Below are 17,770 nucleotides of genomic sequence, written 5' to 3' on the forward strand. Positions count from 1 at the left end.
AGAAGTGCTTGCTTGCGAATGCGTTATTTCACTATTACACAGACCCTGTACCCCACAATTACACACCTTGCCTGTTTGCGGTGGTAGTAACTTCAGGCCCCTGCAGATGGCGTTGCAGGAGGATGATAAATTAAGAAGAGGTGGTTCAGTGCGGTGATGGGCTCGTTGGATGTGTGGGAAATGGTTCGTAAAGCAGATAATGATTAAGCAGTTAATGATTGGCTAAAAGGAGGGATTGCTGAATCTGCAGGTGTATGGAAGCTTATGGTCATACGGGTCTACCAGCAGTGGCAGAAATCCTAGTCTACTTCTAGAAGCAACTCCTTGCCTGGAAGTGCAGAAATTTACATTCACAAGCTGTGAAACACTGGTGGTCCCACTCAGTCAGTTTCCATCAGTTTCATTCACAATTCGGACTAGGTGCAACGCCATCTGCAGGAGCCTGAAGTTACTACCACCTTAAACACATAAAATGACTAATGTTTTGTCTGAGCAGCTTATGTATCTTAATTTGCTAAAAATGTCTTAAGGAGCCGAGACATATATAACATGGTCGTTATTATTATTATGCAAATACAGGCCTTAATTTATTAAAAACAATAGAAATACATTTATAAGCAAATATTAATTTACCAACAGGGTATTACTTTTATTTTCCTCAAGTACACTCTCAAAAATAAAGGGTCTTCCAAGGGTTCTTCGAGCACAGCCATAGGAGAACACCTTTTGGTGCCATGAAAAAGCCTGTTTGTAATAGAGGGACGTCGGAGTGGGACGTTCTCCACACTCACACACACACACCCCTCTTTATAAAATAGAAATAATATAATATAATAATATTCCTTATGGAATGAAGCGGTTACTCTATGGTCCCTTTTGAAGTCCCTTTATTTGTGAGTGTGTACTGTACTTTGCCCACCTCTGTGAATTAATACTGCATAAAGAATCAATAACTGAAACCTTGTATTTAGAAAACAGGCACTATCAGTTACCCCCCAACCCCCCACCCCAGTTTTATACTGACATTACTTGTAATCAATCTGCTTCAAAGGGGTCAAACTTCTCTGTAGGGTCATGTATTGATCTTTAACTCCTCTTCAAACTGAATCAGATCGAGCTAGAGCAAGGGAAGCTCTTCACCAGACCCCAGAGTTCGAACCCCAGACCTCTGGAAGTGCCTTATTGTGTTTCTCTGTCACTTTAGAAGAAATTAATTAGTTAATTAGCTTCTTTTCTCTTCTCTTTTCGTATAAGAATGTCTCTCTCAGACATGCTGTTTCATCACTGTGCCATTCAGTAGTCACAAGTCATGTGTAGCTGCACAAACGTACAGCATCTTTGTAGTCTTGGTGCACTTCTACTGTTCAATAAAGTTCTAATCTGCTTCAGGAGTCGTGCTGCTGTTCCTCTTCTGTCTTCTGTATTGTTTTTATTTTCTAAGAAAAAGTAGCGGTTCATCAAGGCAGGGTTTGCTGGAGGTCTTCAACTTCATACTTCCACATTCTCCTGTGAACCGCTGCGTTGTCTGAAAGATCGGCCATCTTCACAGCGCGTAGCACTGGCTCTGGACTGTGAGCCTGGATGACCCCCATGATCATCACGTATTTACCTGTGGGAGAAAGAGTACATAAGAGTAGATGTGCTGGAGCGAGAGGCCGGGAAGATCTGGAATAAATGCACTATGGCCATATGTTTGTGGACACCCCTTCAGCTTCTTTGAGATGTGCTGTATAGTCCCTGTAGAATAGGACTCTCTGGGGCAGGTTGCCATGCTCTCTTATGTCAGGTGTGGGCTAGTAGAGGGGTGTAAAGCCCCCAGCATTGATCTGTGGAGCAGTGGAAGAACTGTGTTCTCTGGAATGAAGGATGGTGGAGCTCCATCCAGTACTTTTGGGATGAGTTGGGGCGCCGATTATCCAACAGCCTGACCTCACTAACGCTCTTGTTGCTGAATGCAATCAAACAGTTACTCCAAAAAAAAAAAAAACACCTCTAATACCCTTGATTTTGTAAGAAACAATGAATGAGCAGGCAGGTGTCCCAATACTTTTGCCCACATAGTGGACTCAACAGCCATGCTTACTTAAAATTTTGTTTTGTGGCTACATTGTTCAGGTGCGCCCTAAAACCTGCCTCTGTAACACATCTGACACACCTTTTTAATACCCTACAGTCCAAAAGAAACAAGGAATAAGCAGGTGTCCCAATACTTTTGTCTATATAGTGTAAAATAATACTAAATCATCACAATCATGCAAAAACCTTGTATCTTCAAAAAGTGAAAAAAATCCAAAATGGGGATACAAGTTTATAACATTTATTATAGCAAATAAATATAATTATTTAATAATTTGAAATGTGTCACAGGATCTTAATATTAATACTATTCTAAGTATTTCTTAGAAACTACAGTCAAAATTAATCAAAAAATGACATTCAGAGCATCTAATCAACGTAATCTTGCCCATATTGCTGTTATTAATAATAATAATAATAATAATTATTATTATTTATTTTTAATTATTTTAATACTTTCACACATCCAGTCTGAGATATGGAAGAAACATGGAGGAGAACTCGAGCAGCTTCTACAATTAATTGCCCACTAATATAAACTCAATTAGATTATTTAATAATTAATAATAATAATAATAATAATAATAATAACAACTACATACTATTCTCAATAGGGACATCCCTATTGTTCCCCTCATGCTAAAATACCATTATTACAACTACAACCCTGTTACAGCACATACCAGTATCCAGCCCAGGACCAGCTTCTGCGGGAAACTGGCCGTTGATGGTCAAGCTGGTTGAAAGAACATGCCCTATACTGGCAAACCGGTTGATGGAGATAATTCACCAACATAGTGCATGCTTTCATCTGAGTTTGGTGGACAGGCTGGTCTATCAGCTAGACCACACTGACCATTACAAAGCTGGTCATCAAACTGGTCATACTGGTTGCCATATTTGGCAAAGCTAGTTGACCAGTTTGATGGTCATGCTGACAGCCCAGATAAACCATCAAACTCAGATAAAATCATAAACACAGTCTACATGGTACAAGCTTGACCAGTCTGACCAGTCTGACCAGCACCAGGCTGTATACTCCTCCAGCAGGACCAGTACACTACTAACCGGGGCTGAGGCAGGGTTTTCCTTTAGGGATGCTGTTAACGCCATTGACCAGAAAGTTGCCCGTCTCGTCCAGCAGCAGTACCGTGTTCTGGTCAGACTGGACCTCCACCACAGTGCCCTGCATCCACACCACCGACACCAGCAGTGAGCTCGTGTTGGCCCGGCCCAGTCTCTTAATGCAGCACTCCGCCTTCCCGCTGCCTTTCCCCTCTCTCAGCTGGCTGGACAGCACCTTCACCGGAGGCCTTCTGGACCTTTCTCCACAGATACTGGACCCACTGCTGGCGTTCATCCTGCACACCACCCAGCAACTCCACCGGGGAGCACAAACCAAAAAACGCGGGACTTTTACGTGTGTTTTATTTTCCCCATATGACGTCAATTTACATCGAAAATTCAAAATAAAAGTTCAAACTAGTATTTTATTAATTCCTTATTTTTTTTCAGTAATGACAAGCCTACAGTAAGTGTCTACTAAATAAATAAACAGAACAATAAATTAATAATTAAACATTTATTTTATAATTAATTTATAATACTATATATATTATACTTCCAAACACCAAAGTAAAAAAAATAATAGCTTGATTTAATTATTAATGAAATCAAGGTATATTTTTAAGCATTTATTTTAAAATTAATTTATAATAATATATTTGCATGTATAATATACAAACCTTGCAAACAACAAAGTTAATGACAAATTATAAATTAAATCAAGATATACATTTTTAAACATTTATTTTATACTTAATTCATAATAATAAATGTATATGTATAATATACAGTCCTTGCAAACAATAAAGTTAATAACAAATTATTAATTAAATCAAGGTATATTTTGTAAGCATTTATTTTATAATTTATTTATAATAATTTATTTACATGTATATATATTATACTTGCAAACAACAAAGTTAATGACAAATTATTAATTAAATCAAGGTATATATTTTTAAACATTTATTTTGTAATTAATTTATAATAATATATTTACATGTATAATATACAGTCCTTGCAAACAATAAAGTTAATAAATTATTAATTAAATCAAGGTATATTTTGTAAGCATTTATTTTATAATTAATTTATAATAATATACTTACATGTATATATATTATACTTGCAAACAACAAAGTTAATGACAAATTATTAATTAAATCAAGGTATATTTTTAAGCATTTATTTTATAATTAATTTATAATAATATAGTTATATGTATATATATTATACTTACAAACAATTAAGTTAATGACAAATTATTAATTAAATCAAGGTATATTTTTAAGCATTTATTTTATAATTAATTAATAATAATATATTTACATGTATACATAATATACTTGCAAACAACAAAGTTAATGACAAATTATCAATTAAATCAAGTTAATTGTTTTTAAGTGTATTTAGGGGCAGTGGTGGCTCAGCAGTCAGAGCGCCGGGCTATTAATAACAGGGTTGTGGGTTTGATTCCCGAGCTTGGCAAGCTGCCACTGTTGGGCCCTTGAGCAAGGCCCTTTACCCTCTCTGCTCTCCGGGCGCTGGAGTTGGCTGCCCACCGCTCTGGGTGTGTGTGTGTACTCACTGCCCCTAGCTCACTAGTGTGTGTGAGTGTGTGTTCACGGAGAACACATTTCGCTGTGCAGTGTACACTGTACAGTGACAAATACCTTTACCTTACACCAATCAGCCAGGCAGCAAGTGAACAGTCCCTTCTTGAAGGTGATGTTGGTGTTAAAAGCAGGATAAATGGGCAAGCGTGAGAAACTGAGAAACTTTCACAAGAGCCAAACTGTGATGTTCTAGACGACTGGGTCAGAACATCCCCAAAACATCAGGCAGATCTTGCCAGTCTGGTGGGCTGCTCTCCTCCAGTATGCAGTGGTCAGTACCTACCAAAAGTGCTCCAGTGATCCCCACCTCCATGTCAGATATCCCAGGACACCTTCATTTGTCTTGGGGAGCCCATGCCTACACTATATTAGGCTGTTGGTTTTAATGTTATGGTGATTGGTGTATTTTAGGAAAAGTTGGGGCAAACAGAGCTGCGGATGGTACGCGTTAGGTTAAACAGATGAGATGATCGAGACAGAAGGTTCTTATAGCAAGCAAAGAAAAAAAAATTGACCAGGCCTCACAGTTAATTCTTGCATTAAAACAGTGTTATGTGAGAATTGACATTTATTGCTCCTGGGCTCCCCCTACAGTTGAAGAGAGTAATTCACTTTTACTCCACTGCAGTAAATACGAATCAGACTTTGAGCTCCACCTCATTGACCGCTGTACACATGCATTTCTGGACAAGCTGAGAGCACCAGACAGCATCTGAAGGTAGAGGAGCATGTGGGCTGAGGTGGTTCCAGAGTAATACTACAGGATTTTACTCTAATATGACTCTATGGGTTATGCAGTGTTACTCCTCCTGCAGCTCCACCACCAAAGCTCCACAGTGCAGAAGCAGCAGCTTTCCGGCCCGGAGTGGGAATGACGGAGACGCTGTTCTCCCTGTTCCAGTTAGTGGAGGAGCATCAGCATGATCCTGAGACCCAGATAAGAAACCCAATAGCCCAGTAGCCCTAAAATGTCAGTCGGGGTTAAATCAAAATACACAATTTTACCTTTGATAGTTATGTGCTTACTCTTATTAAACACGGTTCATCATACATTACATTGACAAAAGTATTGGGACACCTGCTCATTCATCGTTTCTTGCTTTTGTTGGAGTAACTGTCTCTATTGTCCAGGGAAGAAGAAGAAGAAGGCTTTCTACTAGATTTTGGAGGAGCATTGCTGTGAGGATTTCATTACATTCAGTGACAAGGTCAGGATGTTGGATGTTGATCACCACCCCACATCATCCCCAACTCTTCAATCCATCCTAAAAGTACTGGATGGAGCTCCACCATCCATCATTCCAGAGAACACAGCTAGTTCCACTGCTCCACAGCTCAATGATGGGGGGCTTTTTTGGCGTTAAGCATGGTGCCAATGGGTTCATATTTATATGGACTCAGAAAGTCCTATATTCTATTGGCCGGACGTCTCTACAGGGACTAGACAAGCTGTATGTGTGCATTTGCAATGGGGGCAACTTGCTGAATGGATGTCCACAAACATTTGGACATATATAGCGTACCTGGCACCAAGACTGCTTATGAAGGCCTGTAAGCAGTCGAAGCTGTGTGACGTGTCTGTGCTGATATGTGATGTACAGCCAGTACCACATGCAGTAATATCTGCTCCAGTGTCAGGACCGGGCCCGGGTTCAAGGCTCTAGCTGGATCATTCAATCTGGATGGCAGACGACAGGTTTAGCTTAGCTGAGCTTCTTTATTTACATGATAATTTGCCAATCAGGCTGCATTTATTCATTAGAATTGTCAAACACAGCAGCATTCTGTCACAGTCATGCAAAAATCTTGTATCTCCATTTTGACGATTTCTGACGATTTCGACTTTTTGACATAATGCAAATCTGGCAGCTGTTCTTTAACTTGTGTCTAAATTTCATGATAATCGGGCCAATAGAAATGCTCCAAAATGACTTGGAGTAAAGTCTTTTCACATTGACTTCCATTGACAGTTAAGCAGGTTTTTTCCTTCTCCTGTAAAGTTCTCATTTTGGAGATACATTTTTTTTTTGGTGTGACCGTGACGATATACTCGTGTTAGAACACAACAATCATGACGTTTTAAGCATCGTCAGGAAGATATCTGTGCTGGTCCTGTATTAAAATGCTTATTACTGGTTAGTACCTTGTCAGAGATAAACAGAATGAGCATTAGTGACCTGGCTGTAGAACACACTCGGGCATCGGGGGCAGTTTCAGTGTCCTACAACATAAAACCAGCATTAACTGTCATTTACGCAGCACTACACCCCTTAGCCTCGTCCCGTCCACACAGTTCTCACTACAATACCCAGCATGCACTACTAAATGTGTCATATAACTACTGGGAATCCCCACAGGAATAAAGACGTTTCCACTGCTAGTCGTTAATGTAGAGTCTAATAAATACAGACATGCTATTTGGATTTCTAGCAGCAACACTTGCACTAGGACATTAGGACACTGGGACACTGGGACACTGGGAGGGAGGGGGCGAAAACAGCACACTCACAGGTGTCACCTGTATTTTTATTATTTTTTCTAAACATCACTCACCTTTAAGACACATAATTAAAAGGTGGTTTTCCTAATTTTGAAGCCCTCGGGCATCACAGTAGGACAGCTACACAGCATGGTTACCACAGATTTCGGCCAGAGTGGCCCTCTAACCAAAGGTACGGTTTAGTATCTTATCCTTAAACTACGAGCAGAGTCTATACTGTACAGGGATGGACAAAAAAATGGGAACCCCAAACAGAAAGTGAGTTTTTAAACTTCAAAACTTTTATTTTTAACGTAATCTTTTTTTTCCCGCCACGTTATTTTTAAATATAAATGCCTTTTAAGCTGGTCTTCAACAGGAATCTGTACGATTTAATAATAATCTTACACTGCTGAAAGCAAATATTGGGCTTAAATTGAACACTGATGGAAAAAATAAACATCTGCAGGAATAGTAAACTGTGGACTGTGATCTAGATCAGGTGCCGGTTTCTATTCATCTCTATATTTCTGCATGACTCCTCATTTGGGAAGCAGCTTGTCCTTAGGAGAGATACTGTGGGTCCAGTTCGGAGGCCAACAGTCCGTCCTCTTTCATTAATGAATCTGGGGATTCTCAGTACAAGGTACGCCAAGCTCGGACTGGTGTACTTAGTAGCAGAGCTGGGCAATATGACGATATCTTATTGTATCATGATAACAACCTCATAAAGGTTGTTATCATGGCGCACAATATACTGTTGTAGCAATATCGAGGATATCGTTAGCGCTTAATATTAAGCAATATATGAAGTCAGTGCTTGATCATATACAGGTTTCATCACAAGCACTGTAATTAGTCTGGTCTGGCAGCAAACGTGGAAGAAAGGTCACTGTATTCAGTCTGACAGAGGATGTGAAGAGCAGTTTTTTAAGAATCTGTCACTACTGATGTATTTAGTCTGTGGTTACGTGTATCGTGATAATTAGCGTGCAGCATAAGAAAATGTCTTTAAATATGGTGATACAGTATTTTTACCAGATTGTCCAGCCCTTCGTAGTAGAGCGGACTTGCCCATTTCGACAGGAGGGCGCTGTACGATAATTTTGCAGTTGGAACAGCAGCCTGGGGCATAATGCATTTGGTGATATTTGGCTGTGCCAAGTTCACACACTTTTGGAGCAGAATTTGGGCTGTTGATGATGATGTTCAGACAAGAACGCAGACTCAGAATCGGCCTACGAGGGCTGATTTCACTAGGTTTGAGGCTCCAAATCAAAAAGTTCCTTTTTAAAACATAAAAGTATTAACGTCACTTTTCCGGTGTTTCCATTTGTCATGCACCTCTTGTACAAGTACAGTACATCCATAATTGTAATCAAGCTTCTCACTGTAACATCTAAATGGCTATTTAAAAGAGGCTCTTAGAGTATGAACTTAATTTCTGTCAAAATGAACTCAGAATTATTTAATATTTTTTAAGTAATACCTTGAAATTATTATTATTCAAGTGTATTTCTCTACATTTAAATAACCATTTAAATGCAGCACTATATGTTGGCTGTCTGCACTGAAAATAATTTTCTTAGTAAACAATTAAAGCAAATATGTAAAACCCTCGATAATGTACCCTTCACTGTTGTGAACTTTGGCTTAACTAAATTCTATGGGGACGCCAAAGAACTTCACACGATAAAAGTCTTCCTGGCTCATGAATTGTTTTCATTAAATAATTTTTTATTTCTTTCAGAATAACTGCAAGTTATGTACAATTCTTTGTTTATCCTTGGGGTCGCTTTAAAAAATGAGAGGTGAAACAGGTTGAAAAAAATGGGATTCGGCCGTTTAGTGCACTTAAAACCCCCCCCAAAAAAAGTTATGTCCACCAGAATTCCTTCAGTTTGTTTTTATATGCTTGGAAAAAAGAAATATCAAAGTTCTTCAGATCATTACGCAGGCTCCAGTTTATGCTTTTTGTTGTTTCGCTCTGAATCCCAATTCTTCAGTGTCAATAGAGGAGGCACGTTAAAAATACTGCCACTTCCCGAGGACTGTGTCTTTGATTGCATCAACGTACTGTGCAGGCACCCAATAAACCCAATATTGTGAGGCTTCTGTTGGACCCAGCTGAAACGCCTACGGTAAGAAAGAAAACATTTGGATTATTAGCAGCAATGTTAAGTAGTTGTGCCATCAGATCACAGGTAGGAGCCAGCAAAGCCAAAAGGACCCACTCGTCCTGCTGCTACAACAAAGCGGCACCGATATCGTCGTTATATCAGATGTGTAACTGGTCCTCAGACAAGCAGAGTTCAGGTGTACACCTGAAAAATGTACCCATAAAACCAAAATGTTTTATTTCAGTATTAAAGACTTTAAGCACCAATGACTGTCGAGATACACTAAATGGACAAAAGTATTGGGACACCAGCCTGCTCATTTATTGTTTCTTCCTAAATCAAGGGTATTTATAAAAAAAAATAAAAAATCCTGCTTCTGTTGGAGTAATCTCTACTGTCCAGGGAAGAAGACTTTCCCACTAGATTTGGAAGAAGCCTTTTTGTAGAGATCTGACAGCATTCAGCGACAAGAGTGTTAGTGAGGCCAGAATGTCGGATAATCAGCTCCCCACCTCATCTTCATCTCCCATCATTCCAGAGAACACAGTTCTTCCACTGCTCCACAGCTCAATGCAGGGGGGCTTTATACCCCTCTAGCTCACGCCTGGCTTTAGGCAGCATGGTGCCAATAGGTTTATGTTGATCTGCTCTAGAGAGTCCTATTCTATTGGTAATACTTTTCTGCAGGGACTAGATAAGCTGTGTGTGTGTGTGTGTGTGTGTGTGTGTGTGTGTGTGTGTTTGAGCATCTGTATCAGCAATGGGTGCAACTTAAAGTAGCTGAATGCATTTATTAGAAGAGGTGTCCACAAACATTTGGCCATAGTGTAGCTGCGGTGTCTGGAAATCTATCTGTATTAGAAGAGGACACTGAGAATGGTGGAACTGTCTTTTGTAACCTGAGGCCCACATCTGGCAGAATCTACTGGAGGGATGGAAGACTCTACAAATATGTTTAAAGGCTTGCACTGAAGTATTGAAGCCATGAAGGAAATGTAAATTAAAGTCTAAACCGACACACAAGAAAAACATGAATTCTACCTGCTTAACCCGAACATTAGTGACTACAGTGAGACAAACCTGCACAGTTACACACTGCTACATAGAAATTGTGTAGCAGGTAGTGCGTAGTGAGTTGGATACTTTTATCCAGCTAGAGCATGACGCAAACACCCCGCTTACACCTGGTCACTTCATGCGTTTTGAGCATCAGGATTATTTCTGGATAATGCCTTCATCTCACACTTCAGGGGTAGTCTGAGATGCATTTGAGCCATTTTCTAATTACATAGAAATAGTGGTGTAAATGATCATCCATTAATCTCTTAAAACGTTGGTGAAGCTTTTAAACTCTATTAAACTCTGAGCTTAGTTCCGTTCCAGGCTAAAGTTCTCAAAACTACACTGAGATTTTAGAAGAATAAAAAAAAACGGGATTTCTTGAGACAGTTTATTAGGCACTTATTTGTTCTCCCGTCCAAAAATTTGATGTGCTAGCTAGCATTTTAGCTTATTAACGCAATTAAACTGTCTAATCAGTTGACATCAGTAGTGTAAACACATCTGTCAACAACCAAAACACCAGTAGTAACTGGTAACACGGCAATCGGATTTCAGTCAGAGTGTAAACGCATGTGGCTAAAATTTGATCAGGATCCAATCCAGATACTAGTCACACGAAGGGGGCAGGTGTAAACAGGGTCAAAGTGTAATATCCACATGCAGTGCAGTACATTACTGCCCAATGACTGGACGAGGAAAACTGGTATCTGCATCTTACTGTAGTTTTGGCGACTTCAAAATAAACAGCAATAACAATAATGATGATACTAAATATCATCATCATCATCAAAAGCGGTTTCATGAACATCTGTCCAAATATTATGAATATGTCCAAAAGTGTGAATGGAAATATGTATATAAATAAAAAAAAGCGCATACCATCATGTGGTAGTCCTCATGACCTTCTATTGGCTCAGTCACAACGTTTTTGATGGAACCCATCGGGATTTTTTCTGTTCTTTCTGCAAACCAAATAGATAGTGTGATTATCGGCAGGGCACATAGGGGAATACTGGATCACACAGTACTACTGTGGTCAATCATGACCAGCATGTTTGCTTGTGGCTAACACATTAGACTGCAGACACTCTCAGAAGATGCACTGCTTCTGTTTCAAATGCAGTATGCAGTATGTGGATTTGATATCTTTCACAACTGAATAAAATGAAACTCAATTCTGAGTTTGTGAATCGTTCCAGCACGGCAAGCCCTAATGAGAAGAATAAACAAGAGGAAGAAGTCACCCTTTGTTCCGATCCACAGCTGATCCTGTTCCAGTTTGAAAGTGAGCCGTACTTTTCCACCGGACTTGTTGTACATTCCGGATAAAGGCACTGTTGGTAAGCGCTCCTATTAAGAAATAAGAGATCACTCGGATGTAATCAGAGCTCACAAGGGATTTATTAAGAGCTCCCAAGAACTCCCCTAACTGGTTTAGAGGACAGGGCTTTGGAAAAATCACTCTAGTAATGTATGCGGTATCTTGCCTTTTTGCAAACTCTTACAAAAGGCTTGGCGGGTGAACGGGTCTCATATTAGAACATTATTCATATGAATTCATAAAACTGCCTTAACTGCAAAATATCATGTTACCATTGACTTGCATGGATTTTTTGACTTTTATTATTTATAGTAACATTTTTACCAGTAAAAAGTCAAATCTAGCAAAACTAATTCTAATAAATAGTAAGAACTCCAATCTTTTGCATCAATATAATCATTAATAGTCAAAACTCTAACTGCAAATATCTAAAATTATACTTTAATGAGCATTTGCTCAAGTTCTAATTAACTTATGGTTAACGTGGACTGTTTACTAGTGGGAAATACACAATCAGCCATAACATTAACACCACATAGACATGCCTAATACAGGGTAGACCCCCCCCCCCCCCTTTTCCCCCTTGTGCTGCTACAACAGATCTCAGCATTTCAGGCAGGGTCTCCACAAGACGTCTGAAGGTGTCCTGTGGTATCTGGCACCAAGACATTAGCAGAAAATCCTTTATGTCCAGAAAGTTCAAGTGAGGCTCTCCCCACTCAATGGTTCGCATTATCCCCAAAACCCTGTCACTGGTTTAGACCACAACATACTGGGAACGCCCCATAAGACCTGCCAGATGTTTTGGAGGAGATGTTCTGGCCCAGTGGTCTAGCCAACACAGTCAAAGTGGTCCAGATTCTTTCACTTGCCCATTTTCCCTGCTTTTAACACCATCATCACCTTCAAGAACTGACTGGTCACTTGCTGCCTGATCTAGACGAAGCCACTGTGGATGAGGATAATCAATGTTTTTCACTTCACCTGTCAGTGGTGCTAATGTTAAGGAGGACATAGCTACAGCTATGTGAGCTCATAAGCATCCCATCCTTCTGATCCATGTTTTGGCTCATCACCCTATAGATACCTAATTGGAGCTTCAAAGCATTTCAGGTTTAGGTGATGTTTTACTTCTATGCTCTTTACGTCGTAGCCGGTGCTTTAAACAACACACAAGCTTTACTGGAAATAATGTAAACAGTTCAAAACATCACTTCTTACCTTAGTTCCTTTTAATGACGGCATTACATCCTCTGGTTTGCCTTTGTCCAACACTTTCCTGTGTTGCTAAAAGACAAAATTACTCACAAAGATATTAAAAATAATACTGTGACCAAATCTCAACACATTTACCCTATAAATACCAGTTTGTATTGAATTTATATATATATATTCTGCAAAAAAATTCTGCATATGTATATATACAGTCATGCCCGAAAGTATTCATACCCCTGGCAAAGTTTGACTTAAATTTACTTTTATTTAACCAGAAGTTATATTTTTGCCTTGAAACGACACAGGCATCTCCCAGGAGATAACACGATGATGTACAAGAGGCATCATTGTGGGAAAAAGTATTTCTCAGCTTTTATACACATTTGAACAAAAAGTGGCATGTCCAAAATTATTCATACCCTTTGAAAACTGTCACAGTATATGGGAAAATCCAAAGTTCTATACCATTCCAAATAGTCCAAGCTGTTTTAAAGCATCCTAATTACCCTGATTCATTGGGAACAGCTGTTTTAATCAACTCAACAGGAGAAAAACAGCAGCTCTCTGCAGTTGGTTTGTGGACAGTCATGGCTAAGACAAAGGAGCTCAGTACGGACCTGCGGCTGTGCATTGTGGCCGCTCACAAGTCAGGAAAGGGCTATAAAGCCAAATCAAAATGTTTTCAAGTTCCAGTGGCTACAGTGCAAAGTATTATTAAAAAATACAAGAAGTTCCGCACTGTGGAAAATCTCAGATGATGTGGTCGGAAGCCAAAAGTGTGCTGTGCTGGCCAGGAGAATAGTGAGAGAGGTGAAGAAAAATCCAAGGATCACCACCAAGGCCATCCTGGTGAATCTGGACTCTGCTGGTGGCGACATCTCAAGGCAGACAGTTCAACGGACACTGCACACTGCTGGGTTCCACGGACGCAGGCCAAGGAGGACACCACTTCTCCAGAAAAGGCACACAAAAGCCCGCTTGACCTTTGCAAATGCTCATCTGGACAAAGAAGAAGACTTCTGGTGTTCTGTTTTATGGTCAGATGTTTTATGGTCAGATGAAAAATTGAATTGTTTGGCCACAATGATGTGTGCACCATTTGGCGTAAAAAAGGAGAAGCCTTCAACCCTAAGAACACCATCCCCACTGTCAAACATGGTGGTGGGAACCTAATGTTTTGGGGGTGTTTTTCAGCCAATGGACCAGGGAACTTGATCGCAGTAAATGGCACCATGAAAAAAGAGCAATACATCAAGATTCTCAACAACAACATCAGGCAGTCTGCAGAGAAACTTGGCCTTGGGAACCGGTGGACATTTCAGCACGACAACGACCCAAAACACACAGCCAAAGTGGTGAAGAAATGGTTAGCAGACAAAAACATTAATGTTTTGCAGTGGCCCAGCCAGAGTCCTGACTTGAATCCAATTGAGAATCTGTGGAGGGAGCTAAAGATCAGGGTGATGGCAAGGAGACCCTCGAACCTCAAAGAGTTGGAGCTCATCACTAAAGATGAATGGGCAAAAATACCAGTGGAGACATGCAAAAAGCTGGTCAGCAATTACAGGAAGCGTTTGATTGCTGTAATAGCCAATAAAGGCTTTTCTATTAATTATTGAGAAGGGTATGAATAATTTTGGACATGCCACTTTTTGTTCAAATGTGTATAAAAGCTGAGAAATACTTTTTCCCACAATGATGCCTCTTGTACATCATCGTGTTATCTCCTGGGAGATGCCTGTGTCATTTCCAGGCAAAAATGTAACTTCTGGTTAAATAAAAGTAAATTTAAGTCAAACTTTGACAGGGGTATGAATACTTTCGGGCATGACTGTATATATATATATATATATATATATATATATATATATATATATATATATATATATATATATATAAATAAATAAATCCTAATAACTGCTATACTCACCTTTTGCCTGCACAAAGGCTCCTTTTTGTTTTCCTCAGCTTTAACCTCTTGCTGAATAACTTCTTTCGGCGTATTTACAGCCAGTACGTCATTTATTGTAGATCCAACCACCATTATTTTTGCACCATTTGTAACTTTAATTTCACGGAGCGTCTTGTCCTCCGGTAGCAGTCCTTTGTACATTACTTTCTGCATAGCAGGTGGAAGACCTATTTCAAGACACAGAACACATTACGGATGAGAAGACGGCGAGTGAGGAAGCTACTCCAAACTTTCAAGACTTTGTCTTACCAGTGAGTGCGTGGATTTTCTCCTTCAGCTTAGCCCCAGTCCCATCTAAAGGAATTTTAAGATCATATTTGTTCTTATTCCAAATAATTTTCAGTTCCACCATCTCCTTCCCCTCGTCACTGTCGTCTCCGTTGCTGACAGCCAGGGCCTGAGGGGAGGAGCCCTCACCGTCTGTGAGAGATGCTTGTTCAGTCCCTGCTGCATCTCCTTTGCCAGCCTCATCACATAATACTTCTGACTCTTGCAGGTTGGCCTCGGTTTCCATCCCCAGTCCCTCACTACCTACAGGAATTGAAAGATGGCTGCATTCAGAAGAGCAACAACAAACCACTTCTCAATGACGAACACTACTAACAAACAGTCTACTGGCAATACAGTAAATAATGTAGGGGTGAAATTACTTGATTGTAACGTCCAACTAACCAGCCTAGACTGACTAACTAACTAACTAACTTCAGACGGACTTGTGGACTCAGTGGTACCCAATCTTCTGCACGTTTTAGTGCCTTCAACTAAGGAAGGAAGTGCCGGCTATTTTGATCAGACCTGGATTAGCTGTGATATCCCCCATCAGTGACACGACACCTTACCAAACCTAAACTGAACCATCAGCCTCTCAGGAGTCCGTCTTGGTTGTACCTGCACGCTGCTGAAGTTTCCTCTAGGTCAGTGGCTTCCCAACCCTGGTGCCCCTCTGCCCTGCATATTTTAGAGCCTCACCAGCCTCCAGCACACCTGGTCCAGCTATTCATCTTGATTACCATTCCAGCCCTTCCTGAGCTGAAGGTCAGGTGTTATGGCAGTAAACCAGGTTTGGGAACCACCCAAACCATCCAGCACACCTGGTCCAGCCCTTCCTGAGCTGAAGGTCAGGTGTTATGGCAGTAAACCAGGTTTGGGAACCACCCAAACCATCCAGCACACCTGGTCCAGCCCTTCCTGAGCTGAAGGTCAGGTGTTATGGCAGTAAACCAGGTTTGGGAACCACCCAAACCATCCAGCACACCTGGTCCAGCCCTTCCTGAGCTGAAGGTCAGGTGTTATGGCAGTAAACCAGGTTTGGGAACCACCCAAACCACAAGTCCAGGGTGTTACTCAAGACTGGGTGGAAGAATGGTCCAGTTTAGGTTCAGGAACACTTGACTGGACTGGACTGGTCACTTGACATTTCCAGTCAACCCAAATCTGACCGTCCTAACAGGTTAGTTCAGAGAGTGGTCTCTCAGCAGAGTGACAACCCCTGAGCCTCTGGGGTCTTTATTATTATTTACTAGCTACATTAGCCAGTTAGCTAGAGATAGCTGAGCAGCCATGAGTGTCGAGCTAACGCTGAGCCAGCAAACTTAGCCAACAGTGTGGCTGAAACAGCTGTGAACACATGCCTCTAACTACAAGCACTACTCGGGCGGTGTTAGTACTTCTGGTGCCCTCACAGCACCGCCTGAAAAGGCGAAGACCCGAGGAGGACAGGCTAGGAGAGGGCTGCAAGTTGGCCAAGCCGCGAAACATATGGCAAAATAACCCTGACAAGTTCAGCCAACACCTATATCACATCGCAGAGACTAGAGGCAACCCCAGCTGAGATCTCAAACGTGGAAAGACGCGTCGCAAACAGCAAGCAGCAAACATTTCAGTAGATTTTCTCCATGCGCCTACCATCCTGCGCCGCCATGATGATTGTGTACAATATGAGGAGAGCCTGCTGGGAAAGAACGCGCTGTCAAGGACTGGACCCGCTGGGCTGCCGTAGTGACCTGCGCTTATAAAATCTGGAGAATTCAGTTGTTATTATTTATTATTATTATTATTATTATTATTATTTTATATTATTAGTCGTTTTTGTACGATTAGAAGCCAATTGAAGCCAATATAAAAAAAATAAATATTCAGATTTGATACCATTTTCCATTATTATGAAGAGAATTGCTATTTTATTATTTCGAGGTAACACGTTATTATTTTCCTAATAAAATTAATAATTTTTTTAGCTAGATACTTTCTTGATATGTTGACATTCTGTTTCTGTATTTTAATTCAATTCCCCGTTATTTTATGATACTTTCTTGATACGTGATACTTTGCTTTATTTTATATTATTATTTATATTATTATTAAATAAATAAATATATATTCAAATATATTTTAAGCAGCAGGGATGGGCTTATGATGGGCAGCGACTGGCCAATATGTTATCTATCTAGCGACGTATTAGATGTCGTGCCCTGAGAAAATAAAAATAAGGCTTTTTTATTAGTTACTTATTTTAATGATATTTTAAGGCAGTAAACAATCCAACATACTTTAATTTCTGAGCTAGGTAACATATCTGTGATCATGTTATAAACGTGTTTTCGATGCCACGCATTGGCTAGAAAATGCTGCCTTCAATAAGTCTCATATGTTTGTTGTCAATTTAACAAACAAAAAAACTGATTATTGTCTTTTAAATCTGTTGTTGTTTTTAATTGTAATTTTAACGGATTATATTTATTTAAGTGCGATTAACTGATGTTCTTAAGTCATTCTCAAAATACTTATGTATATATAGCTATGTATTTTTAACATTTTCACAAGTGTACTCGGAAGCTCCGGAGT

The 17,770-nt window shown here is 40.0% G+C and overlaps 2 protein-coding genes across 2 annotated transcripts; both read right to left on the bottom strand.

Annotated features, from left to right (window-relative positions):
* Positions 1-555: 555 nt before the first annotated feature.
* Positions 556-3,470, bottom strand: rmi2 (RecQ mediated genome instability 2). Its single transcript, XM_072674938.1, has 2 exons — positions 3,145-3,470; positions 556-1,609 (listed from the first exon to the last, which is right to left on the bottom strand). The coding sequence occupies exons 1-2, from the start codon at positions 3,434-3,436 to the stop codon at positions 1,458-1,460; spliced, it is 444 nt and encodes a 147-aa protein (XP_072531039.1). The 5' UTR covers positions 3,437-3,470; the 3' UTR covers positions 556-1,457.
* Positions 3,471-8,952: 5,482 nt separating this feature from the next.
* Positions 8,953-16,931, bottom strand: ubfd1 (ubiquitin family domain containing 1). The gene is made up of 7 exons (XM_072676400.1): positions 16,832-16,931; positions 15,176-15,457; positions 14,885-15,093; positions 12,961-13,026; positions 11,663-11,768; positions 11,298-11,380; positions 8,953-9,372 (listed from the first exon to the last, which is right to left on the bottom strand). The coding sequence occupies exons 1-7, from the start codon at positions 16,845-16,847 to the stop codon at positions 9,262-9,264; spliced, it is 873 nt and encodes a 290-aa protein (XP_072532501.1). The 5' UTR covers positions 16,848-16,931; the 3' UTR covers positions 8,953-9,261.
* Positions 16,932-17,770: the final 839 nt, after the last annotated feature.

Source organism: Salminus brasiliensis, chromosome 3 (assembly GCF_030463535.1).
Source record: "Salminus brasiliensis chromosome 3, fSalBra1.hap2, whole genome shotgun sequence".
Taxonomy (NCBI): domain Eukaryota; kingdom Metazoa; phylum Chordata; class Actinopteri; order Characiformes; family Bryconidae; genus Salminus; species Salminus brasiliensis.